At 46.4% G+C, this 25,784-nt stretch overlaps 2 protein-coding genes across 3 annotated transcripts; both read right to left on the bottom strand.

Moving 5' to 3' along the window:
- Positions 1-1,957: 1,957 nt before the first annotated feature.
- evplb (envoplakin b) lies at positions 1,958-16,728 on the bottom strand. Its single transcript, XM_035616547.2, has 22 exons — positions 16,568-16,728; positions 13,142-13,241; positions 12,444-12,598; positions 12,099-12,222; positions 11,856-11,987; positions 11,479-11,520; positions 11,195-11,356; positions 10,866-10,973; positions 10,611-10,706; positions 10,383-10,493; positions 8,872-9,018; positions 8,587-8,741; positions 8,363-8,460; positions 8,093-8,265; positions 7,797-7,975; positions 7,452-7,590; positions 7,141-7,334; positions 6,865-7,015; positions 6,686-6,769; positions 5,975-6,121; positions 5,757-5,849; positions 1,958-5,647 (listed from the first exon to the last, which is right to left on the bottom strand). Exons 1-22 carry the CDS (start codon positions 16,606-16,608, stop codon positions 2,144-2,146), a joined length of 6,135 nt encoding a protein of 2,044 aa, XP_035472440.2. The 5' UTR covers positions 16,609-16,728; the 3' UTR covers positions 1,958-2,143.
- A 3,152-nt stretch (positions 16,729-19,880) lies between these two features.
- ddx5 (DEAD (Asp-Glu-Ala-Asp) box helicase 5) lies at positions 19,881-25,773 on the bottom strand. 2 transcript variants are annotated; one of them, XM_035616550.2, is made up of 13 exons: positions 25,582-25,755; positions 24,696-24,873; positions 24,486-24,582; positions 24,272-24,405; positions 24,118-24,183; positions 23,492-23,633; positions 23,249-23,409; positions 22,967-23,139; positions 22,750-22,860; positions 22,586-22,647; positions 22,412-22,471; positions 20,851-21,072; positions 19,881-20,634 (listed from the first exon to the last, which is right to left on the bottom strand). In XM_035616550.2, exons 1-13 carry the CDS (start codon positions 25,632-25,634, stop codon positions 20,222-20,224), a joined length of 1,872 nt encoding a protein of 623 aa, XP_035472443.1. In that variant the 5' UTR covers positions 25,635-25,755; the 3' UTR covers positions 19,881-20,221. The 2 variants fall into 2 exon arrangements, with proteins under 2 accessions (XP_035472443.1, XP_035472444.1); XM_035616551.2 differs by having other exon boundaries at positions 20,469-20,634; positions 20,838-21,072; positions 25,582-25,773.
- Between the last annotated feature and the right edge of the window lie 11 nt (positions 25,774-25,784).

Genomic DNA, 25,784 nt, shown 5'->3' with positions numbered 1-25,784 from the left:
CTGGTCAAGTGGACTTTTTAAAAGACAACTATGATGATGAATTTTCACATCTTCAGCCTCATCTTCTCATACACACAGGGTGCGTCTGCAGGAGGAGGACGGCTCGCAGCATCTAGTGGCTTCAAGCTGACGCAGCCAGCTGGCGTCTCTGCACAGTTGGCCGCCGGAGAAGTCTCTGATCTGTACTGGAGTTTATTTCCTCTGGCAGGCGAAGCACAGAAAAAAAAAAGCAAAGGGTAAGACAAACAGATGAATGTATCTGAGGATGTTCAGGGGTCTGTTACTGCTGCGACATGTGTCGGTCATCATGGTTGTCCTTCTATATGTGGTTTAATGTTTGTTAGTATTTAAATTTAACTGCATGAACCAGAAACCCTTCATTTCTTTTTCTTCTTAATCATGAAATATGTTTGGAAGAATGGAAAATGCTGGACAGTGCTCACTGATTGACAGTGTTTTTAAATACCAGTTGATGTGGCATTGCCATGATTGCAGGGCAGGCACACAGGAGACTCCGCCATCATCATTTGTGGAGGGAGTGAGTGAGAGGAAAAATGTGTAAATGCTCATTGTCAAGGTTCAAACCATCAGCGCTGCTGTGCGGCATAATGACAATAATAATCCGGCGAAACAAAAAAAAAGGGGCCTGCCAAACACTCAGGCAGAGGTCCAGCCAGAGTGTGTGCAGAATATGATTGCTGGCTGCCGACATATCATTGGTTAATGTGCAGTCTATTCATCAGGAAGGTAGTCATCACACTGCACTTAGGTCAATACGCTTCTGACTGAAACAAGCCCAGGATCCAGAATTTCCAGGCAAAAGGTCAGTGGGCCTACACTTCCCCGTCCAAACTTAAACATTAGTTTGAACAGAAAATGAGAGGGAGAGGAAAAGGCAGCGATGTGCATCCGACATGTACACAGAGTTGGTTTGGTCGTCACAGCGCCATGCCACAAGCCAACTGCTTCACGTGAGATGACACAGCCATCAGGGGAACATCCTTCCCAACCCCCCCAGACACAGAGTGGGGCCACTTCAGCCTCCAGACAGGCTCGTGTGCAGTAATCCCACAAAGTCCTCTCAGACACAGGGTAATCTGGCAGGCAGAAATCCCAGCTGAGAGGCCACATATTCCCACATCAACACCGATTACTGTAACCCGACACTGTAGGGTCACATGGGGTCTTCGAGACAATTCCTTCACCTTGGTTTATCAGAATATTTCATGTTCATTTGCTGGCTAACAGGGCAGTGCACTGTGGTCCCTGATTAAGACCAGTGGTCCTAATGCTTTTATCTTTCATCATGATTCTTAACTGATTTATGAGCTATTTCACTTGTATTTGATTGTAAATTATGTATTATTTCGTTTTTTCATTTGGCCTTCACTGTGAAGTACTATGTAATGGCAGTTTTGAACGATGCTGTAAAGAAGGAAGTTGTCATCATTACTGTTGTTGATATTAATATCCTGGTTGTCTATGTCGGTGTCTAATGTCCACATTGGCTCGAGGAGTCTTCTACCGGACACGTGCCTCATCCATGTTTGACCTTGTTAAAGTTAGCACACTCACACGCTGTGTGAGTCATATCTAATCTGTATCCTTAATCCGTCATTTCCAAGCATATGACTCACCGGGGGTTAACGAGCATTGCACAGCTATTTTGCCATGAGATTAAGTATTATATGCAGCAGATGATTCACTGTCTGATGGAGGAAGTTGTTTCAAGAAATGGGAAGATATGCATCATAAATTATCCCTCATATTATCGTTGACTAAATAGCACTTAACAATAACAACTATAACTGAAGTTGAAAGGAATATATTTAGCATTTTGTCATATTGAACAAATTGAAATATTGACCTATTGACCTTATATATATATATATATATATACACACTGTATATAAACTGTATATTCATTATTTTAAATAACAGACGAGGAAAATGAATGTGAAGTTTTTGGAGTTTAATAAGTACTTATGAAGTTTGACAATGCTGAAAAAACAACATATCATATAAAACACACATTTCCCTCACTTTAACACTAGCTCAAAAATAGCACTGGAAAAAAATAAGCAGATTCACTGAGTTTCACCAAAAATTAAATTTCGTGGTACATGTTAATGAAAAATCACAGTTAATATCTATTGTAAGAGGAGCTGAATCGATAGTTTGAGTATGATGGAGCATTTGCAGCGTCTGTGGAGGCTGCAGGGAGCAGCAGGAGCCCTGTGCTGCCGTCTCTCTTACACCGATCCATCGCCTGCTTGTACGACATCTTCTCTTTCGTGATGGGGTCCACCAACTCTTTTGTGTGCGAGGCCTCATCTTCCAGCTCCTTAGCAGTGGTGCTGTCAATTATTTTGCTGGCGAGAGCGTCCTGGACAGTGAGGCGACCCGCTTTACTGGGATTCACCAACCCACCGGTCAGGTACTGCACCTCCAGGTACCTTCGGGCGTTTTCTTTGGGAATATAACCTTTCTGCGCCGCCTGTCCCGCTGCAAGACGCTCTTTAGTCACAGGGTCCTCGACTCCGGTGAAGGCTTTCTGGGCGTTCAGAAGTTTATACATGTGAGCCGTGTCTATGAGTCCATGTTCAGCTGCCTTATGGACGGACAGTTTGTCCTTCTTGGTGAGATCGACGATTCCTCCGGAGGCTGCCTGTGCCTCGAGCAGCTTCAGAGCTGTGTCGGCATCAATGAGTTTGCGAGTGAGAGCACTCCTCACAGACATGCGGCTGTCGGTGGTGGTGTCAAGAATGCCAGAGATTGGGAAATACTCTTCTCCTGCAGAAGCAGTGAGGTTGTTCAAACTGCCACTCGAGTGAGAGTTGAGGCTGGTGTAGGAGGACCTCAGGGGGGTTGGCATGGTGTTCAAGGTAGAGGCTGGGGCAGGTTTGGTGGGTGATCTTGGGGTTGTTATTGGAGGAAGGGCTGGAGGAAAGTGGGAGCTTCTGGTATCCCCTGCGACAAGGAGGGCAAACTCAGAAATGGGCATTTTCCCTTCCCTGTAGCGCATCATATCGTACTGTGTCAATCGGCCATCCTTCAGAGCATCCTTGACAGAGTACTGCTTCCCGCTCTTGCGATCCTGCAGAATTGTGGTATCCCCATCCGGGCCAGTTGAGGTGATCTCCTCCCAGTCGCACTCTAATTCCGCCAGGTGAATATACTGGTTGCGATCAATAAGCCCCTGCAAGTAGGCATCGTAGGGAGACATGTCTTTACCGGTTTCTGGATCCAGGATGGTGATCTTCGTGGACAGGTTTGTCTCTCTGGTGTGAGTTTCATTGTGGTCCTCTGTCTTAATGCCATTCTGCAACTCAATGATCAGTGTATCCTTCTCGTGTATCTTGTCTTTTTCTTTCAGGATCTCTGTCTCCAGGCGTTGTATCTCCGAGGACGTCTTCAGACTCCTTTGCCGCGCAAACTGGTTCCTCTCACTCATCAACTTGGTTTGCTGCTGGAAGGTGATGCTAATGGTGTGCCTCTGGGACTCGAGAGTTTTGAGCTGACTGAGAAGATCCTCCTTCTCTCTCTGCAGAGCACTTCTGCTGCCGATGAGAGAATTCTCCTCCTGAGTGGTCACAGACTTTGATGTTTGCACATGAGTGATTTTGATGTTGATGCTCTGAACATTATCTTCCTGGTCCCGCCTGAGATTTCTCTCCTGTGTCACCAGGTCTCTTAGACGTTCCCTTTCAGCCTCCACCGCTGGGTCTTTCTCTACACGAACAACTTCTCTGTACACAACCTTCTCTATCGACTTTTCCTTTTGCAGTATTTCCAATTTGAGTTTCAGGTTGCGGATTTCTCTCTCTACACGACTAATATTGGTGCCTTCGGTCTCCAAGTCAACACGAATGCCATCTGTGACTTTTTCCAGCTTTGAGTCCCTCTCCACCTTCAGCACCTCTTCAATGATGATCTTTTCCTCGACAGGTGCTGGAGAGTTTTCCAGTTCGAGAATGCGAGATTTGATCTGCCTGAGCTCTGACTCCACTTGAATCTTCCTCTGACGGTCATCCATTTGAGCCATGGTGTTCTCTCTCTCTTGAATCAGCCCTCTGAGCTGTCTGACCTCCAACTCAACCTTCCTACGGGTTTTCATTTCGTCGTCCAGGTTCTTGTTCAACTTATCATGCTCCAACATCTGCTTGGGATCCTTCTGAAGACGTACTACTTCCTGCATTACGATCTTCTCCTCTGGCTTTTGCCTTTCAAGCATAATGTATTGGTTCTGGAGGTCAAAGAGCATCTCCTCCAAACTGCGCCGCCGCTGAATCTCTTCTCTTACATTCTTCCGAAGTCTGTCAGCCTCTTTCTCGAGGAGAGGATCATCCTCATATTTGATAACCTCTTTGTTCACTAGTTTAGTCTCCACTTTGGATTTTTCCGCTTTCAGCTCATCTCTCTCTTTACGCAGGTGGGTTAGCAGCTCCATGGTGGTTTCATAGTTGACTTTCAGACGGGCTACTTGGTTGCTCAGCCGTTGCAATTCCCTTACAACCTCTGGGCTTTTCTCTTGTTTGATCACCTCCTGTGTAACCTCCTTGTACTCCACTTTGGGTTTCTGAGCACGCTGGGTATTCAGACTGGTTATCACAATGTTGATTTCCTTTTCCAGGTCCGTACGGTTGCGGCCAGAGTCCTGCAGCTCTTTCCTAAGACGGATCAGCTCTACCTCTGTCTCCGGATCAACTCTGTAGATCTCATTGATGAGCTCTTTGACCTCGACTTTTGACTTGATCTTCTCCACTTCACTGTAACGTAGCTGGAGGGTGGTCAAGTCCCTTATCAAGGTAAGGTTCTCATCTTTCTCCTCTCCTAAAGCCACTCGTACTTTCTTGGACTCTTCAAGCGTTTCGGGGTCATGCTGGACTTGCTTCACCACCTTGGTGACTATCTTTGGCTGGATGGTGGGAATGATCCTCTCTAGTGTGTTTATCTGGCTCCTCATGATAAAAATCTTCTCATTAAGGGACTTGCACCGGGACTCCTCCTCCGCAATATCACCCTGGAATGTGAAAACAGCTCTCAGCATCTCTGGATCCTTTTCAAGCCTCACCACTTCCTTCTTAACAACCTTCTCCCTGATCTTTGGTTGCTGCTGAGTGAGAAAGGTGAGTTCAGTTTTCACATGAACTGCCTCGGTATCTCTCGTTTGGAGCGCCAGTCTTATCTTCTGCATCTCATCTCTAATCCTGGCCGCCTCTTTGTCAAGCTGTGGGTCTCTCTCGTATTCAGTCAGCACCTTGGTCACCAGTCGAGGTTCGATTTTCGTCAGCCTTGTTTCCAGACTGAAAACCATCTTGTGGATAACTTCGATCTCTGAATGGGTTCTTGACTTCTTAAATGTTTCATCCTGGATCCGCTTTTTCAGGGATTGTAGCTCCACCTCCAGTTTGGGGTCACGATAGTACTGCACAACCTCCTTCTCCTCCAACCTCTCCACACCCCTCCTGTTCTTCAGAGACACAAACCTCTTGCGGTATATCTCCAGGTCTTTTTCGGCATGTGAGCGCCTTGCAACTTCCTCACTTAATTCCTTTTTCAGACCATCGCTTTCCTCCAGGTCCTTCCTCTGGCTCTGTTGCTGCAACTGCTGATGAACAACTACCTGACTGACTGTCTCTTCATTCTGCACACAACCAAAAAGACAAGGGAAAGAGGTCACTTCAGAGCAACTGACAATGAGGATTTGGTGCAGATCACCAGGTATCATTATTTTTGATCTAACGATATCATACCCTGAGCTTTCTATTCTTCGCCATCCCCAGCTGACTGAGCAGCTCGTTGTTCTCTGCAGACACCCCAGCGAAATGGTTCAGTAGATCTTTTTCCTTTAGCAGAGGCAAGAGGCAAAATGAGTTTGGAAAATTGAAGACGAAAGAGTTAAAATGTCAGAGCGCACACAGAGAGTTGTTTTCCATAGCATTCATCTTCAGGCACTTGTCCATAACCGTACCTGTCTCTGTACAGCCTTAGCCATCGAAGTTCGACGTTTCTTTGCAACCGAAACCTCATCGTCGTCATCATCGTCGTCGTCGTCGTCGTCATCATCGTTGCCATCATTCAGAGTGCCACGGTAAGTGTTTGACTTAACCTCGTACTCCTGAAATGACATAGATTTAAATATTGAAGGGTTAGGCAATTGGAGGTGCATACATAATGTACTGTAGCTGTAAATGATGAATGAAAAGCATCTGAGGGGCAAATGTATAGCCTGTGGGTGCCACTGTGTACACCCCAACCAGACAATGCTAACTTGGGTTAATCTAATAAGCTGTAGATTGTGTCTCTTATCGTATTTGTTGCAAAGGTTAATGCATCACTACACTGTACAGCGATACATATTTTTCTAACTTCATAGGGACATCAGGAGGATGTTATGCGTACCATATGATAAATGATTTGTTTGTTTTTTTATCTATACAAGCTCTAGGTCATGTCTATTGGCATTTTCAAACAAATTTCTCCTTTTCTGACATGGTAAGATACATTTTTGGTCAATATAGGCTTTCGATTCTCTCTAGCCCTATAATTTGTGGAGATATTTTGGGAAATAAGCCATCGGACCATATTTTTTGGTTGGCCCAGACCTTTGATCAAATCAGCTCCAAAAGTTGATCATCTGGAGAATCCCTCCCAAGTAATATTCCCACCAGGTTGAACTCACATTTAAGACGATCTGCACATCGCAGGAAAGATCCTTGACTCGGTCTATATCCGCTGATTTCCTCTTGATGTCCTCAATCACTTTCTAAACATGGGACATAATGAGATGATGAGACAAAGCAGCATGATGTCAGTTTAGTGTGATGAAGCTGGAGACGGGTCAATGCATGTTCCGCTCACCCTCTGAGAGTTCTGCTTGGCTGTTATCTGCCCCACGTCTTCAGTGACTTTGATCGCATTGTTGGGCAAATTGACCAAGAAGAAATCCAGTGACTGCACAGCATTCTGGAAATCTTGGTTTTTATTGTTTGCCTCCTTCATGAGAGCAGACCTGAAGCAAAAAACATATAAAAACAAACACCCATCGCCAATGAGAAATACATTTGGCAGGAGGAGTTAGAAAAACCCACAGGGCACAAACAGTTTCCACACAGGCTGAATCCCTCCTCCCCTCACCTCTCTTGGAGCTGATTATTGACATTCGTGTAGCGGTTCTTCAGGCGCTTCACCTCGTTCCCCTGGCGCTGGATGTCAGGACAGTATTCATTGAAGCTCTTCTGCAGGGAGCGGCACGCCTGCTCAGTCAGGTCCAAGTCTTTGCCTAATTGATTCAGTTCAACCTTCTTCGAGGCCACATTGTCACGCATTACCTGTTTGACAGCACAAAGAGGAAGAACGGATATAGAGAACGAAACACGTGTGCATCCCCTTGGGGCATCGGGTGTTCTGTACCATTACTTGAGGATTTAAATTGTTTTTTTCCGCACCTGCAGCTGCTGCTGGCGACTCTGGAGGGCGTTGGGTTGATCAGGAATGGTGCCATCTTTAGCCAGCTGGTCCTCAAACCCAGAGACGAAGCTTTCTACGTTCTGTATCTTTTTTTCCAGGAACATGGAGGCTGTAGCTCTGGTGAAAAGACGGAGGTAATAAATAAAAAAAAGCACCTGACAAACTGAATGACATGTACACATAGCTGCCTACTTGCCCCGTGTTAAATAACTATGATAGAGGCAATCTGGCTCACTTTAATTATGGGATAATGTGAATTGTATTTATGAAGAATCGCGTAGGAGAAAACAGTGGGCCATGCTATGATTTCCTTCAGATCTCACTTTTTATCGTAAAGACAGATGAGGTTGTTGATGTCATCGATCTTATTGCTGGCAGCACTGAATTTCAGGGGCAGGGCGGAGGCGCTGGGTCCCAGCGGTTTCTTGGCCAGAACCGGCCCCATCTCTCTCTGGATCCTGGACTTCTCTGACTCCAGCTTCCGCAGGCTCAGAGACGATTTCTGGAGGGCAGGCGAGAAGATGTCACCGATCCCAACCCAGGCACGTCCCCGTATGCCGGGGGCAATATTGGGACACATGAAGCTGTATCACTGAAGCGTAACGTCGTGTGTGTTCACCTCCTGCTCTTGCAGCCTGTTCGCCAGGTCCTGTGCGGGGTTGCGGTTGTCTGCCGGGGCCCTCAGTCGGGTCAGGATCTCTTTCTCAAGCTTTTCCAGGGATTTGTTGAGCTCGTCTATGTCACTGGCCAGCTCTGCAGCTCGGGGATCCTCTGGAGCACTTTGCAGAGTGGCTGAGGAGGAGCGGCGAGTTAGAGACATACAGACGTCGTCACGGCGCGTTGTGTTTTGTATGGTGTGCTTTGTTTAGTGTGTTTTTTTCACTCTCACCTGCCTGCTGAGGACGGTCCACCTCCACAGTGGGGTTCCTCAGGGAGGCCATCAGTGCAGATCTACGGCCCTTCAGGTCCACCAGTGCTCTGTCCAGGCTGCGCACACACAGGCACAATGACCTCATTAAAATCCATCTCATTTGAATCATCAGTCGGAGGCGTAGCATTTTCCTTTGTGTCTCTGCTGCCATCACTCAGGAAAAGAAAACGGGTGCGGTGTACCTGTTTACTTTCTCCAGGGCCTCAGCATCAGGCGGTGGGACAATGAAACAAACCCCAGGGAGAGTTTTGATCTGCCCACTGCTGTTCTGAAGCTTCCAGTCCTTATCATCAGAGTTGGACTTTAGTGTGAGCGTGTCACCACGCCTCACCGTGTCCTGACACACACACACACACACACACACACAAAGACCAGATAATAAGATAAAGGTGATATCAACGAGAATGTCTTTCACAAATATGTCAACAGGTTGGCCGTCTGTAAAATGACTGCGGATCTTCTCCCACCTCCACATCGGCCCAGTCGCACACGGCCACCGCGGTGGTGGGTTTGGTGGGCGGGGTCCGTCGTAACTTCAGGGGCACAACGTTGCGGCTGCTCTCCCTGAGGGAGGCCAGCCGCTGCTCGTTCCTCTTCACCGCCGGTTCGTCCCCCTGAAAGGACCGACTGAATTAGAACAACGGCAAAAACAAGCAGGCGAGGGAAGCGAAACATTTCTCCGTCATCTGAGCAGGTTTCCTCAGTCAGTTGGTCAGGGACCAATCAGCAGAAGAGAGTTGATAAAAGATCTCTGTGGAGGGAATGGAAATGTTTGATTTTTTGGGGTTTAAATCTCTCTTTGGGGAAAAAGGACAAAATGTATTCTGTGGGATTGCCACCTCCTGTAAAATGTTTATGGATGTTATCCCCCAAAAAACACATATTTCACTTTCAACATAACTGGGAAATGCTTCGTAGAATTCAAAGATTCAGATCATATTTTCACCAATCATCCAAGAGGCTTCTTCAGTTCTGACTCTGCTGAGGGATGTATACCCCCCCCCCCCCCCCCTAAAATATCTCGATGTGACAATGTGATATTGTTGTCCTCAAAGAAATGTCCCTTACGCCTAAGGGGAAGTTAAACGGCAGAGTCTTGCCCTGAGGATGAACAAGGTGTTTGTATTATAGTTGTTTAGTTTCAGCGATATGCTCGTCTGTGTATTCCAGAATCTTTTTATTTATAAGTCAAAGTTGAGGACTACTACTCTCAAGACCGTCTCTAAAAAGGTTTTATACAAACTCTGAACTTTGACTGAAAAAGAAAGAGAAACGTCAGGACACATGACAAAACTTGCTCCTCAGAACAGTCTAGCCCAAACTGCTAAAACTGAACAAACAGTGTGTGTGTGTGTGTGTGTGTGTGTGTGTGTGGGTGTGTGTGTCAACACGGGAGGGGAAGAACCTGATTGTTGTTATTAAAACCGAACAGATCACTTTTCACAGACGCAGCATACCGATGCCTCATCTCAATGTGCATCCTCAACACTGTTGTTATTGACGATGCACATTGTGTTAGAGTTATAACTCAATTTAGAACACAGTATATATAACATGGAATAATGTTGTTTGTTTCCCTTTGATTTGAACATTTGATTGGATGTTGCACCAATTTTCCATCATCTTAAATGATCCATCATGCGGTACAAATATATTTACTAAAGAATTAGATAAAAAAAAGAAACTATTATTGATACAAGTGACAAATGAGATCATGCTGAATGCTCAACTGCCGTAAGAGCAGCAGAGAGAAGTGGAGACGATGTCTGAAAAAGGAGGATTTTTCTTTTCACCAAATGAACTGTAACCAGGTTAAACTATCAGAGGTTGAGAGTCCCGAACCCGGAGGATGCTCCAGTACAACCTGACGATGATGATCACTTATTTTTAGGCCTCTGACCCAATGTGCCAATCCCTTTGAGACGCCCCTGGGGTTGCACAGAAACCCTGATGACATCATCATATAACATTGTTGTACCTCCAGTGCCAACAGGATCTGCTGGTTGCTCTTGTTGGCCAGAGACTTTGGCTTCATGTTGGAACTGAGTCTCTCCAGAGACTCCGACAGCGTCTCGGCATCCAGCTGGAACTGCAACGGAAAAACAAACAATTTCACCTTGTCGGCAAACTGCGCTGGCGAAATGGAAACGTCTGATTAAGCAGAGGAGAGTATCACCACGGCGTGGTGCCGCCACCGCTCCCGTACCTTCTTGTAGTCCTCGATGTTGTCCAGGTGCGTTTCCTGTGCCAGACACAGGTTGAGAAAGGACTGCCACTCATTCTGCACAGAGTCCCTGTGTGCCTGAAGGAAAACAAAGAAGGCCCTTTGATTCAGTTTAATTCGATACAGTTCCATGCGATGACATTCTGCTCAGTCTCATTTATTCCACTGTGTTTGACCATGAGAAGTCGTCATGTACCATGGCGATTGATGAAAGCAACCGCACAGATCTGTTCCTACCTCTATCGTCGGGGTGCCGGGGTGGTTGGTTCGAAGCAGACGATCTCCTTGCCCCTGCAGCTGGTTGATCTCGCTCTCGTGCGCGAGCAGTCCTTGGTTTTTGAATTTCTGTATGAAGAGGAATGTAGAAAAACACGACGCGGCACTTTAAGTATTCAAATCAAATGATCGCAGCAGCTGAGGAGCTACTAGGTAACGGAACTGGTTGCACCAGTCGGGCCCAAGAGGATTTTGCTTGAAGGCAAGCTGACAAAGAAAGTTTTATTATTCTTCGGTCCTAAATCATCAAAATCTATCATTTGCACACATGCACTGCTCTGGGCCTTCACCTCATACTCCATGCGGACGCCCGGGGGGTCGACCATGCGATCGCTCCAGTCCCTCTGGAGGATCCTCTCCTGCTGGCCTGACAGGTAGACCAGCTCCTTACTGCAGCTCTGCATGTACTCGTACAGGGAGGCAAGGTGGCTGCGCCGGTGCTGCGATCTCTCCTGCAAAAAAACAAGATATAAACGCTTATATACTCACTCACGCCACTCTGAATTTAATAAACCTCCTCCCGCAGCACACATTGACAACCAACAAGTGGGACAAAGAGGAAAAAGCAACTCACGATAAGTGTCGCGTATTTCTCTTTGACGGCGGCGTTCTGCTCCTGAAAAAAACCCAAAGAGACATGAGGATAATGAAGCTGCACGTCGTGCTGCAGAGCGCGCGCACACACACGCACGCACGCACGCACGCACGCACGCACGCACGCACGCACGCACGCACGCACGCACGCACGCACGCACGCACGCACGCACGCACACACACACACACACACACACACACACACACACACACACACACACACACACACACACACACACACACACACACACACACACACACACACACACACACACACACACACACACACACACACACACACACACACACACACACACACACACACACACACACACACATGTTGTCGTGGGCTGTTACCTTTGAGGCGGTGGTGCTGGGCTGCAGCTGGCCGCTGTACGCCTCGATCTCCTGCTGCAGAATGTTGTGTTCCGCAATCTGCTTCTCCACATCAGACAGTTTGGGGCCGTACGCCTCCGTCTTCAGCTGCCTCTGTGGAACACAACGTCACGCGGCGGAGAACACTTCAGCATGAAGACGTTTAGCAAATGACAGATTCAGTTGGATCTTTCTTTTTTTCTGGTTGATGCCGCGTCCACTGACCAGTTTCTCATCCAGCAGAGGACCCCAGTCAATCTTCTGTGCCGGTTCCAAATCCTGCATCTGTGCGTACAGCTCCCTGTAGGTTGTACAGTTCCTGGCCCAGCGATCGTGGAGATTTTTCACACTGAAAACACAGGAGAATCGGTCACGCGAGTGTTCTTCAGTCAGTGGCGAGTTGGCAGGTGGGGAGCAGTGAAAAGGGGGGAATGTGGACGTGAGAGTTCCTGGCGAGCATATCTCGGTGGAATGTGATGCATCGAGTTTAAGGTGCGTCTGTTAGCATGATGTTTGTGCGTGTTTTAGGGTTTTTTTTGGTGTGTGTGTGACGCCTCCGAACAAACTCACTCTCTCGCTATCTCGTTGGCCTGTGGGTGCGCCAGCTTCTTGGCCTTGTCCACGTCCATGAAGAGATCCTTCAGCAGCCCCTCGGCCTGCGTCAGGTTGTCTGCGTTCTCCTTCTGGTGGATCAACTGCTGATTCCTCCCGTCACGCTCCGTGTCCTACACAGCGGCAGCAGAGTGACATTTGTCACCGTCAGATAAAAAACCTTTCACCTCGGAATCGCGCCAAGTCTCTGCTGCTGCAACCGACTCTGAAACCATTTGAGGGCGACATTTTGTGGAACCAGGCCCTGATGCAGTTGGTTGAGTGTCTTTGGATCGATGCACAGTGTCTAATCACTTTGAATTAGGAGAAAACAGCAAATATACATTTTGTAGGTGTATAATATATACATAAAAATGTATGCGAGTGTATCTTTGGTTTTATTTCTAAGTCAAAAATCTTCATTAACAAACTGGAAATTACATCACAGTTGTTAATGGGCTTTAATAATATCTTATTTATGAACATTTTGGTCATACTATTGCACATTTGTTGACTCAAAACACAAGATTTGTCATTTTTCCTCGTACAGAATTCCCATGATTCTGTCAGACTGAGCGCGGCCATGTCGGGGTATATAAGTCATGAGTACAGCAGGTGGCCTGGGGCCAATTCAGGTTTCAGGCCCCCCTCCCCGTTGGTCCATGTGCACTTCTCACCAGAGCCAGCAGCTCCTCCGCTCGCAGGATGTTCTTCTCCACCTGGTCTGCATTCTTCTGCATGCGAGCGACCAGCGCAGCCAGGTCGCTGGCCTGAGTCCTGGGTAAAGACACCAGAGAGGAAGAGGATGATGAAGCATTTGGAAGATGTTACAAAACTGCCGGGTTGGACAGACTCGGCGTGCTCGTGATACGGGCAAGGAAGTCGATATCTGAGGAGCTGTAGCGCTCAGCTATTTAAAAGATTTACAGAGCAGCTGACAATTATGCGGTTAATCACAACTAGTTCACATACTTTTTGGTAGTTTTTAAATCTATTCATAGATTATATAAAAAGCCCATAAATGCAACTTATTTTAGAAACCGATCAGGAGTTGACAACCGTGTAAAATCTTAATATTCAAAGCAGAAAGCAATTTAAGGTGGTAGATTTAGAAAGTACAGTATTGGTCTCTGAAATGTAAAAGAAGTACTACGTTGCATAAACTGGAAATATTCACGTTATGTACAAGTACCTTAAAGTTACAGTGCTCGAGCAAGTCAATGTATATGAATATCAAAAGAGTTACATCTGTAATGTAAAGGTTTCAGATGTGAACATGAAACCCAGTAGAACCTGCGACAGAGACGATCTCCTCGTCACCGGTGCACGTCGGCCGTGAACACCCTCTGCAGACCTGTTTGTGCTCTCCGACTGTTTGCTCTGTCGAACGCTGTGATGGGACATGAAAGCCAACTATTCATCCTGACACACCCAGATCAAGATCCCGGGGCCACATTGCCGCGGGGGGCGTGTCCCCTGCCTCCAGCTGCCAGGAATGTCGTCCGTGTGACACCCACATTCCATACAGAAGAATCCAGCTCTTATCAAGACACTCGTCGTCAGACATTATGGCTCGTAGTAGCTGCTGGGGCAGTACTTCCTGCAGGTGCAGCTCCTTTTTATTGCTCCCAGTAGTGGAAAGTTGCTAGGCGTGTTTACCTGAGTACTGTACTGTACAAATTTTAACTGTACAAATTTGAGGTACTTTTCATGCCTCTTTGGTAAATATTGTCTTTTTCCTTTGTTTGATGCAGTGCATACAGAAAGTTTCTCGACCCCAACGCTCTGTTAACATTATATCATGTTGCAGCCTTATTCAAAAAATACAATCACCTCGTCAATCTGCCACCTTGAGTCATAACCAGTACACAAGTTAAAAGTACTTCACGGCAGCGATTTCAGCCTCCAGTCTTCTGGAGTGTGACTCAAAAAAGCTTTGCACACCCAGGATTTGGGATTGTCTGTGATTCCTCTCTGCAGAGCCTCTCCAGCTCTGTCAGGCTCGATGGGACCGTCAGTGTCGTCCCTAAGCAAGACCTGCATCGTCTTGGCTCATGTCTCTTTTGAGAGGTGAACCCGTTGCCCAGTGTGAGGTCCTGAGCTCTCTGGACCACACTTCAATTACAGACATCTCTGTGCTGTCACCCCCCGACCTGACTCCCTGTCCCTACGACAACATGATGCAGGTGATGAGCAGGGCCTGGTTTTTCTCCCCTGACATCATGCAGATCAATCTTGAATTCATCAGACCCTTGTCTCTCAAAGTCGTCATGTGTCAGCTGCAGTCATGCGTCTCTCACTGAGGAGACACATCCTGGTTTTGGCCCCTCTGCCGCGGGATATTGAGTGTGGGTTGATGTGAGGAAAAAAATATGAATGCAAACAATTTTAGCATAAAGCTGCAATATAATGAAATAGTTTGATAATAATGCATGTTGGTTTACACTACAATACTAATTTGCTATTAAATCATAATTTGCAACTCAAATTTTTTCTTCCAATGCTTTTGAGGTATTTATTATAAACACAGATTGTGGAAGTGCTATTTAGGGCTCTGGGTAATTGTGATGGGCGTCGCTCACTATTCATTTATTTTTTACAAACAAAAAAAAAAATCAAGATTGATATAATTTGCTTTATAAAATTCTTAATTTTCTTAGTCAAAACATCTTGCCAATTGAAAATCAGACCGCTGGTTGACACCAGCACGTCTACGGAAACGTTGATTAATGTGTGTTGTCCTTGTAAAGGAATGAAATCAAATTCATAATAATTTCACCTCCACACCCAAAGACAGCAAAATCCTGCTTACACGTTTATACGTGAGTATTAATCTAATAATAATTTAACAATACAATGTCAAAGGGGACATTTTTCTACATTGAAAAGTACATTTTCCTGATTACACTCACATACTTATACTTCAGTGTCGTTTTAAATGAAGGACTTTTAATTGTAATGCAGTGTTGTTACTGTGTCACTCCCACTTCTACTTAATCGCAGGATCTGAATACTTCCTCCACCACGGACTCTTATCTCTGCTTCGTGGGTGACATTCATTCGTCTCTAGCAGCATTCCTGCTACATTTATGACAACTCGACCGTGCATATGAAAAGCAACGAGGCACTCATGGTCAGGTGTCACTCGTGGAAGACAAACAGACCTATGGCTGCGGAGAGACCCTGCCCTGCCACTCCCTCCCTCCCCCTTCTGTCAGTCACTATCTCGGGCCTTTGGTTTCAGGGCACGCCCCGCCACGAGGGAGCACTAATGTTCTCCGGTGTGTGCCTGCTTAGTCACACTGAGAGGAGTGGCGCCGAGGTTGCACAATTTCAAGCGCGGGAGGGTTGCACACATGTATCGCCCTGGGCAACTTCATAAAAGTTGATCACTCCTCTGCTCAAACCGCCGGAGGCTCAAGATGCACACTCCGTGTTACACTCCGTGTTACACTCCGTGTTACACTGGATTCCAGAATCAAAGGCACACTGACTGTTGACCCGTCTTCTGAATGAGTCAGAGCGATGGCCTGTTGTGATGATTCACCACTTGGGTGATCAGGTCCACTGACAAGAGGACGTGATCAACTAGTATAAGCCACATGTACAGTAGAGTTCATGACAGTCTGAGACAGTTCATTCATTTTCCCCCCACAAGCCCCCTGTGCTCCTTTGCTCCTTTTGTAGAATGAATGAAAGTCAGATATTTGTATTGTAAACCGCATTTTGAACAGTAAGACCATTGTTGCTTTCCTGTGACACCTGACCCCCCTTGTACCTGGTTATTATCCGGGCAAATAAAACAGCCCTGTCCTGAGCAAACATAAGTGGCATCATGGTTGGTGCTGCCAGCATGCAACACCAACCAGATTTGAGTCCTTGAGGGGAGAAAACACATTGTGTGAGGCAGCGGTGGAGGACGGGGACACACACACACACACACACACACACACACACACACACACACACACACACACACACACACACACACACACACACACACACACACACACACACACACACACACACACACACACACACACACACACACACACACACACACACACACACACACACACACACGGGAAGCTGTCCACACTCACTTGCTGATCTTCAGTTGACCGTTTTCCTTCTGCTTCGACATGCTGGCAGAGCAGTTCGGGGACCCGTCCGGTGTAATCTGAGTCTCAGTGTGTTTTTCTTCCAGCTCCTCGTCTCTCTCTCCTCTTCCCCTCACTCCTCCTCTCGTCTCCCCTCCGTCAAGCGTTGAGCTGAGTCAAGGAGACGCTCCACCTGTCCCAGCTCCTCCCAGGCCAGCAGGTGTGTCGTCAGTAAGCAGTGGAGGAGCAGACCGGGCGGACCTGTTCCACACCGCTCGCTCCGACTTGATATTCAAGCAGCTCGTCTTCCCTGCTCATATTTTAGTCATTTATCATTGGTCATTTTTTGGGGATCTTTTCAAGCATGATCAGGGAACAGTTTATGAACCCCACCAGAGTCTCAAAGGTGACACCCTTGGTGGGTTCAAGTGTAATTTCTTAAAACACCTTAGCACTATATTTGTCTAACTCTACACATATACACACAGTTCCCGCCTATATAAATGATCTGTGGACCCGACACAGTCACTCATCTGTGGTTGACATTGTGAGGCGGCGCGCAGGGTAAACGATCACAGAGGAATGCAGCAGAGCTAGTCGCTCCATGGCTGGATATCAAGATGGCAATTAACATTTGCTCTCCGTTGAGACACGACAAGCGAGTGTCTGATTGTGGCTTATACGTGCCATATGTCACAGTTGACATGCGGCACATAAAAGCCACAATCAGACAGTCAAAGAAGTACAAATAAAATCAGCAGAAGGAAGGGTGTGAAATATGTAATGTAATGTCATTTCTCACCGAGAGTGTTATGATAAAGATGAGACTGTGTCTATGTCGTAACCTCTATTACACTTCAGCTAAAGGGTTTTGCACAGTTTTGCAGCCAGCGAAATCAGGATGTGTCTTATTAATTGGTGGCATTTTAAAAAAGAAAGAAAAAGAAACTTCAAGGATTCGTTCAGCCAACAAACCCAGAGTAAAGTTGTTCATTGGTTTCTGTTATCAGACACACACCCTGCGAAGTGACCTTTGTGGCACACTGAAGGGTGAAGGTCTATAGCGCCGGGGGAATGCAAACCTTTCACCTGTTAAAGAGGAAGAAAGTGAGCAGAACTGCGGTGCACCTGTCTCGGGGCGTGGGACACAAATATTCACGATTCCGTTTTTAGAGTGGGTGGTGGGAGTGGGGGGCATCTCTGCAGGGGAGAGTGGAACAATGCGAGTTTCTTCGACGCCTCGGTGAAAAGTGCGCAGAGAACGCCGCAGCATGCTGCTCCGTCTCATGCTTGAGGTGGGTGTGTCGGACGCACACCCAGGGCAGGTACTGCTCAGACCAACACCCACATACCTGCAGGCGGAGGGAGGGCTCACAAAGAAGGAAAAAAAAGAAAAAGGTTAACAGCAATCAAGATCACTCACAGAGGAATGAGTGACGGGACGAGAGCGCGGTGACGAGTGAGGGGGCGCAGCGTCGCACTTGGCCTTGACCTTTGTGGCCTGTGCTTCTTAAAACTGCAGTAAGCGGGTGACAACGCGTGTAATCGATCGATCGCGGTGACGAACCTGCTGAGAACACCTTTTGTTTTCTGGCCTGCAAAGATACCCTTTTGGTTCGCTCCCTCTCCGCTCTCTTGGCTCTTTGTGGAACGACAACAGGCGGCTGATTGGAGCAACAAAAAAAGAAGAGAGCCAGATCCCAAAGGAGTTGATAAGAGACCAAACACACAGATGAATCATTATGGGTATAAACTTTCTTTCTTCTGTTGGACACAACAACATGAGCACATGTGCAATAAAAAAATCGATTTCACGCTTGATATAAGCTGTGCACATGGCGGGGGCGTTCATGTCGTTGTTTCCACAGTCCACCTGTTTAAACTCCACATTGTGCAATACATGCCAGATAAGCCTGGCTTGTCTTATGTCACTTTGGTTCTTCGCTTTCACGCTGGAAAGGAAACAGGGAAAAGTCCAATCCTAGAAAACCACCAACTTGTTTTTAATGCGAATATGCGACGTGACAGAAGCCTCCTTTTGAGCGGCCTCAGTTTCGCAGTTCCATGCCGGCTCACTGTCACACCGTCTTGTCTAACTGGGACACTTTGAGACATGCACAGATCCACTGTTCGTGTTATCAGAAACACTTCCTGCTGCACATGTCAAAAAAGGGTCTGCCAACATCAGGGAGTGGCCGTCATTTATCAGCTTGGAAAATAAAAGAAATTCTGAAATGCATGACATGAGGACCGCTCCAACGCATTTACACAGAGAGAGTTCCACGCATACTTCCAGAAGTCGGCTCTGTAAATATGCAGAAAAGCAATTCCAATCGGCCGCGCCCACAGCTCACCCCAGAGCTGTGATCGGCATGAGCTACCAACTCGTGAGCATCCTTCACCGTGCACATGGTGGAGGTGGAGCGGCTGATCACTGACACGTGGGACTAGAGGGCTGAGATCCTCTCATTACAACTGTATAAAGAAAAAAAAGAGTGAAATTAACACTTGAACTATAAATGTTACTCCTGATTCAGATTTTAATATTTTGTTTCACCAGTACTTTGGCTACAATAAGCAAATGTCAAAACTACAATGGCACTCAGCAGAGTTCAAAGGCCCAAAAGTCTCCTTAAACTCAATCAAGCCAAATTGCACACTAAAAGATATTTCTTTTTGTCAATATAAAAAATAATATATACGAATCATTCCGTGGGAAATTGCTGAAAATGTAAAGAAACTAAATACATCCTACCTTGCCATCTTTTAGGAAATTATAAAATAAATTCCTGGATCTGCCACTTTGTCCGGATCCCGACCAAAATGTAATGAGCTCGTATTGGCCCATGGTTTAATATTAGTGTCCATAAAACTCTGATATGTCCTATAGTTTGTTTCTCAACCCTGGGGGTTACGACATCTCAAAAGGTTGCAAGATAAATGTGTGGTTTTTCTAATCTCGTCTTATTTGAAAAAGTTTTAGGTCTAACACTGTTCTTAATATAAGTTACTGTAAAGCCATTTTGAGCGTTATATTTCTGTTCCCTAAGAGCCCACTGCTCGTAATCTGCCTATTTTAAGAAATATAGTTCTCATACAAGAGTGAAACCCTGTATCACCTCAGTCAGACCAAGAGCAAAACTATGTCTTATACCACAAGCTGGTGTTATACCACGAGACTGACAGGGAGAACAAGTTACATGTGAGCCATGACACCTGCTGGACAGGAAGGGTAGTGCCCTGGTTAAATTATCAGGATGGCTAATAAACTGCATAATGTGGAGGTTAAATTTAGAAATAAACAAGATACCAACTCTTTATTTTGTTTGTTTTATTTGAAAGATCATGCAGTGCACTTCCAAGGTAGGAGCTTAACATCACTTTCAATGATACACGTGAAAAACCAATACATTTGTCATTACCTAGTACAAAACATAACCAACCATTACTAAAGGAATGTAACAAATTAAATAGTAATAGGAAAAGAAGTGTGCAATGCCACTATTGCTGCACTGCAGATCGTAAAAGGCTTGACAGAGGTCGATGTTGTTTGTAACCCTGTTCTGAAAATACAAAAAAAAAAAAAAATCTGGCTTATCTATAGAACTTAACAGGACAAAAAAAGCAATAAGTTACTTCTTTCAAGTGTGTGGTGTTTTACTGAGTGAACTGAGGAGGCATGGGGTAGGGCACCAGCGGAGGAGGATGCTGCTGCTGAGGAGCCTGTGCCTGGGGGAAGGGGAAAGGGGGGTGACCTGCGCCGTTCTGTGGGGCAGCCTTTGGGGCAAACTGCTGGGCCTGGAAGTTGGTCTGGCCTCCAAAGGCGCCCGTTTGGTTACTACCAAAGTTGCTCTGTCCATTACCATTGAAGCCACCTCCGCTGAAGCCATTACCGCTGCCGTTATTGCCCCCATAGCCTCCATTTTGTACATTTGTGCCAAAGGATTTATTTGGTCCGTTGTCAAACCCTCTACTGTTATCCCTGTCCCTAAAACCACCAAAATCACGCCTTCCAGAGGAATACCTATCCCGACGGTCGAAATCACCACCTCTGCCTCCCCTTGAACGACCTGGAAAGGAAAGAGATTATTTTTAGGGGAGAAAAAAAAAAGAAATAGCTAGCCATTTGTTCAAAACAATTTTGAAGCGGAAACTGGCTTGAGATACAGAGATGAGTTCAGTTATGAACCCACCCTCTACTCAGAACAAGCAAAAGGAGAGCAGCAAGGGAAAAAAAATGGCTGCAGTTCACAGCACAGTTTCTGTATCTCACCAATTAGATTTACCTCCTCTGTCTTCTCCCATCTGGAGGAGCTTGGGGTTGATCGCCTGGTTGGCCTCCCGAAGCACAGAGATGAGGTCGCTGGCCTGCCTCATGTTGTTCGGAGTGAAGAAGGTATAAGCCGTGCCTGTCTTTTGGCTACGAGCTGTTCGGCCAATGCGGTGGATATAGTCCTCTGAGTTGTTGGGGTAGTCAAAGTTGATGACAAATTTGACATCTTCCACATCTGTAAGATTGTGTTGCAATGTGGCATACAGGGGAGAGGACAGCACAGAAAGGATGTGCGCCAGTGCCAACACAACAACCAGATCAAAAACAAAGAGGCCAAGTTAGTACGGTCATGAGGTGGAGATGGCTAGCAAATCAAAAAGACAACTGTAAAAAATTGGAATTAGGCAAAGCTACAGACACATTTACTCCACGGGGAGACTACGGTGGGAAAAGATAAACGATGCACACTCCATCAGCTTCCAATCTGATGAGATTAAATTAAAACCCTCCCCTATTGGGCCACTGCCAAACCACCCTCAGAAAGAATGGATCAGACATCTTACCATTTTCCGGAGTATGCATTCACTAGTCCATTCCCATTGCAGCACACGCCCCACATATTGTCAAGAGACCCTCAGTCCTCCCTACACAGTAGGGCTGCTATTCACAATACTGCCTCCTAGTGTTCTCCATTTAGCACTTATCCAAAGTCCCACTTGTCAGCCCCGTGGGAGGCTTGCTATCACGCTCTCACTGCAGTGTCTCTTGCCAAGAAAAACAGTAGCTCTGAACCAATTTGCAGGATGCCTACAGACAAAGCATCCCCCACTCTCGGCATGGCAAGATCTTTCCAGACCCAGTGTTCCCCTTGATCATAATGTCTCTCGTTGGCAGGTCTCGACATGACTTTGAAACGCAGGCGAGGGAGGAGTGTGAGCTTGGATTTTGTCCGAGTGTCCAACTAGCATGTCCCACTGTCACCTAAAGCGCCAGTAGCCATGTCACTATAGAGGTGATGGTATGATCGATCTGACAAGACTGCTCTTCCGACAGAAGTTTAGGAGACTGCAACAGTGACGCCACCCATGCTTTACAACGAGTCTGCACAACAGAAAGCACCTTCCAAATGACTCAAATAGCTTGCAATGCTGTGCCATAACAAATGTGCAAGACAATAGGAGACAGTGTAGCTGGGCTTTGCGCTGGGACAGTTACAGAGCCTGGGTGTTTGAAGCAGTCCAAACCATTGCCAGAACAGACGAGTGTATGGGGGAGGAACTGTGGCCAGCCCTCAACTCTCCCCCCTTTTAGACAGGCCAGCACGTTATGCTGCACTTCGGCCTGGTCACCTCTGTTTATCTGCACGACTGGGAGACCCGTGCCTCGCCAGTCAGGACACCTCCAAGAATCCTCCTTCCCCCTCTGGAGACCTGGGCTTGTCATGCCAAGGCCCTGCCATATAGACTGCTCCTTCAGGTCAGGGGAGAAACTCAGAAAGCAGAAGAGTTAAAGAAAGCAAATACACTTTCTTTTTGAAATGCATTAGAACAAAAGAGTTCAGGAAGAATACTGACCTAGACCTCTGGAGGCAACATCTGTAGCGATGAGAATTGGAGCCTTTCCATATTTGAACTCTGGGGAGAATAAATACATAAATAAATATCACAGATGTGCTTAAAAAAATATATATATCATGTTTACAGAGCTCAGATTAACCTGTGACGTTAAGTTATTAGTTATGCGCTTACCATTGAGAACCCAGTCTCTCTCTTGTTGGCTCTTATCACCATGAATTCCCATAGCTGGCCACCTAAAGGAGTTGATGTCTCAATGTTAATCCATACAAGTACTTCATAACTGGAATTTCAGTACCACAGAAACTCTGTCAGTCCATGTTCATCTTAGTACTTACCCATCCCTTCTCATCCTCCTGGTGAGGTCATCACACCGCCTCTTTGTCTCTACAAAGATGATGGTCTTGTTCTCTTTCTCACTCATGATTTCTTCAAGCAGACGGATCAGTCTTAAAAGAAAATTCAAGAATTTCATTAAAAATCAGTATGCCGCCAATTTTAAGAGCTGCTGCAACACCAAACATTTGCTGTTAAGACCATGAACACAAAACCTACTTGTTCTCCTTCTCTCCATCGTTGCAGACATCTACTATCTGCAGGATGTTGTGGTTAGCACTGAGCTGCAGTGCCCCAACGTTGATCTGGACATATTCCTTCAGGAAGTCTTCTGCCAGCTGACGAACCTCTTTTGGCCACGTGGCACTCCACATCAGAGTCTGCCGGTCAGGCTGCAAAACACATTCACTCATTTAATACTTTCATACACTCAAATGTAATCTACAACTTGTGTGAAGGCAGTCCAGTTCCCCCACCTATGTACAATTCCAAGAAACTTACTCTGATTTGGTCGACGATTTTCCGGATCTGTGGTTCAAAGCCCATGTCCAGCATTCTGTCGGCCTCGTCCAGCACGAGATATGTGCATCGACGGAGGTTTGTCTTTCCTGCCTCCAGGAAGTCGATGAGCCTGCCTGGGGTGGCGATGCAGATCTCCACACCTAGAATAGTAAGAGTAATCGTGAGAACTAAACTCTTAAAGATAACAAATGTTTCAAGTGATTCACAAAAAATATAAAGTACCTCTTTCCAAGTCACGGATCTGAGGACCCTTGGGTGCTCCTCCGTAGATACAGGTGGACTTGAGGCGAGAAGCTCTGCCGTATTCTGCAGCCACCTGTTGCACCTGCTGGGCCAGCTCACGGGTCGGGGCCAGCACCAAACACTGTTGAGGGCATTATAGTTTTATTAATGGATGAACGGAGGGTATACATTCAATAACTGCACCTTCATACAATTCTGCCAAGTATCCAATATTTCCAGTATTCTACGGTGTGTGTATATATATATAATAATCCATTATCCATATTTATTTCCACATTTTTTGCACACTTTTGAAAACTTCATTGCTCTTATTTTTATATATAATTTTCTATAGTGTTTATACCTCTATATGGCAACTGTTGTTGGCAAGTGTTTAGGTTTGTTCAGCTCTGCAATTCTATTTTGTTTAAGGTCACCCGACAGCACAGAAAACCTGACTCAAAGCCGCTGTACGTTTACTAATGCTTGGACAATAAAGGTGATTTTGATGACGTCAAAACCGCTTATTCCGGTCACCATGCAAGAATCAACCACATGATATGGTGACAAACACCTATCTCCAGGTTAAAGAATGCAGGACTAATGTGAAATTCGGCTGCACTTACGATGGGACCATCTCCACGCTCCAGGAAAGGCTGGTGGTTGATGTGGACAATTGCAGGCAACAGGTACTGTAACGCAAAACACACTACGGTCACTTTCCACGGTCATTGTCATATTGGCAGTGAGTGTGCCTTGGTGTCACTTGTCAGAACTTACAGAGAGAGTTTTGCCAGAGCCAGTCTGCGCAATGCCGACCATGTCCTTGCCACTGAGAGCCAGGGGCCATCCCTGAGCCTGGATGGGTGTGGGATCCGTCCAACCCTGTTTGTTGATCACATCCATCACATAAGCTGTGGGAAAACAAAAATATTAATAGGTGCACATTAAGCATATATTGTGACTTTTTTCTCATCCGGTGTTTTAAACTTACATGGAAAGCTGGCCTCGTGGAACTTTGCAATGGGATTTGGGCACTCTCTCCCCTTCACTGTGATTATTTTGGTTCTTCTGTACAGTTCAACGTCTTGCTGTAACATAAGAGCGAATGAGCAAATCAAGTACAGTAGTCATAACCCATTACATAAGTGCAACACGTGCAGGAGCGTTGCATAACAGCGCACTGGCCATGCGGGCTACATACCGGTGGTCTCCGGGTGACATCGGGGTGCTGCTGGTAAAAGTTCTTCTCAAACTTTGGGAGTTCGTCGAGGTTCCAGTGTTTTTTCCGCAGCCTTTCGCCGGGATTGCCGAACTTTCCTCCTCCGCCGCCGCCTCCGCCCCCGCGGTTGCCTCCGAAGCGAGGAGGGCCACCGCCATAGCTGCGATCAAATGAGGTTTAGGTTCACAAAGTCAGATCGGGCCCAGAGGTCCATAATTGTGACGGAAACAACGGTCTAAACCGAGGCGAGCTCCATCTTAACTGCGTCACACCGAAATGGTGTAGCTGCCATATACTTTCCAGCCAGTAGAGGAACAAAAGAAAAGGCAGTCGGCATTTTGTATCCGCAGTCAAACTGCCACATGGCGAGAAGCCGACACGCCAGCTGGACGACCGGCAATAGCGCGGCCTGGCTTCAAAGCACATCTCACGTTGGTCGAAGAGAAAATGAATTGGGATATAAACTATAGTGAATCGATGATCCCCACGCAGTGTTGAATAAGTATGTGTCCCGCGGCGACGGGAGTGCAGCGCCGTGTGAGCTAACGGGAAGCTAACGCTATCAAGAAGCTAACGGGAAGCCTCGGTGCCGGGGCACGAGGCCAGACAAGGCCTCGAGCCAAAGACAACGGGCTCCATTCACCGAAGACCGGAGCCTCGTTCGGACAGTTGGAGGAGCAAAAAACAAGTCGGCTTCTCAAATTGATACTCTCAATCAAAAAGCAAATAAGCAAACACGGCCGATTCATTTGAAATAAAACCACATGATATAGTTGCTCGGTTCGTTTTTTTCCCTTCTCGGCCTGTCGGCCATTTCTAGGGATCACACGACAGCACAACTCGTCGAAAATACGCGATTTGTACTCACCCTCTGTCTCTATCTCTGTCCCTGCCGCGGTCTCTGTCGGAAAATCCTGGCATTTTTGTAAACGAACGGTATAAATAAAAAAAGATAAATAACCTGCACTGTGGCTTTACTGCCGACTAAAAATTTCCGACCGGCAGTCGTGCTGAAATGCCGGTAATGTGAAAATGAGGTCCGGTATATATGGCAAGAGGAAGCCCAACTTC

Source organism: Scophthalmus maximus, chromosome 17 (genome assembly GCF_022379125.1).
Source record: "Scophthalmus maximus strain ysfricsl-2021 chromosome 17, ASM2237912v1, whole genome shotgun sequence".
NCBI classification, from domain to species: domain Eukaryota; kingdom Metazoa; phylum Chordata; class Actinopteri; order Pleuronectiformes; family Scophthalmidae; genus Scophthalmus; species Scophthalmus maximus.
The sequence above is the reverse complement of the archived record's forward strand: the minus strand, read 5'-3'. Positions and strand labels throughout refer to the sequence as shown.

Bases quoted from the DNA above. Each gene is read 5' to 3' on its own strand.
- evplb (XM_035616547.2), bottom strand. From the start codon at position 16,608: ATGTCGAAGCAGAAGGAAAACGGTCAACTGAAGATCAGCAA. The intron at 11,988-12,098 runs GTCAGTGGACGC...TGTGTTCCACAG, and splicing joins CTCTGCTGGATGAGAAACTG to AGGCAGCTGAAGACGGAGGC. The intron at 8,742-8,871 runs GTGGGAGAAGAT...TGTGTGTGTCAG, and splicing joins GCGACTGGGCCGATGTGGAG to GACACGGTGAGGCGTGGTGA.
- ddx5 (XM_035616550.2), bottom strand. From the start codon at position 25,634: ATGCCAGGATTTTCCGACAGAGACCGCGGCAGGGACAGAGATAGAGAC. The intron at 24,874-25,581 runs GTGAGTACAAAT...ATTTGATCGCAG, and splicing joins GACAGAGATAGAGACAGAGG to CTATGGCGGTGGCCCTCCTC. The intron at 24,583-24,695 runs GTATGTAGCCCG...CTTATGTTACAG, and splicing joins ATGTCACCCGGAGACCACCG to CAAGACGTTGAACTGTACAG.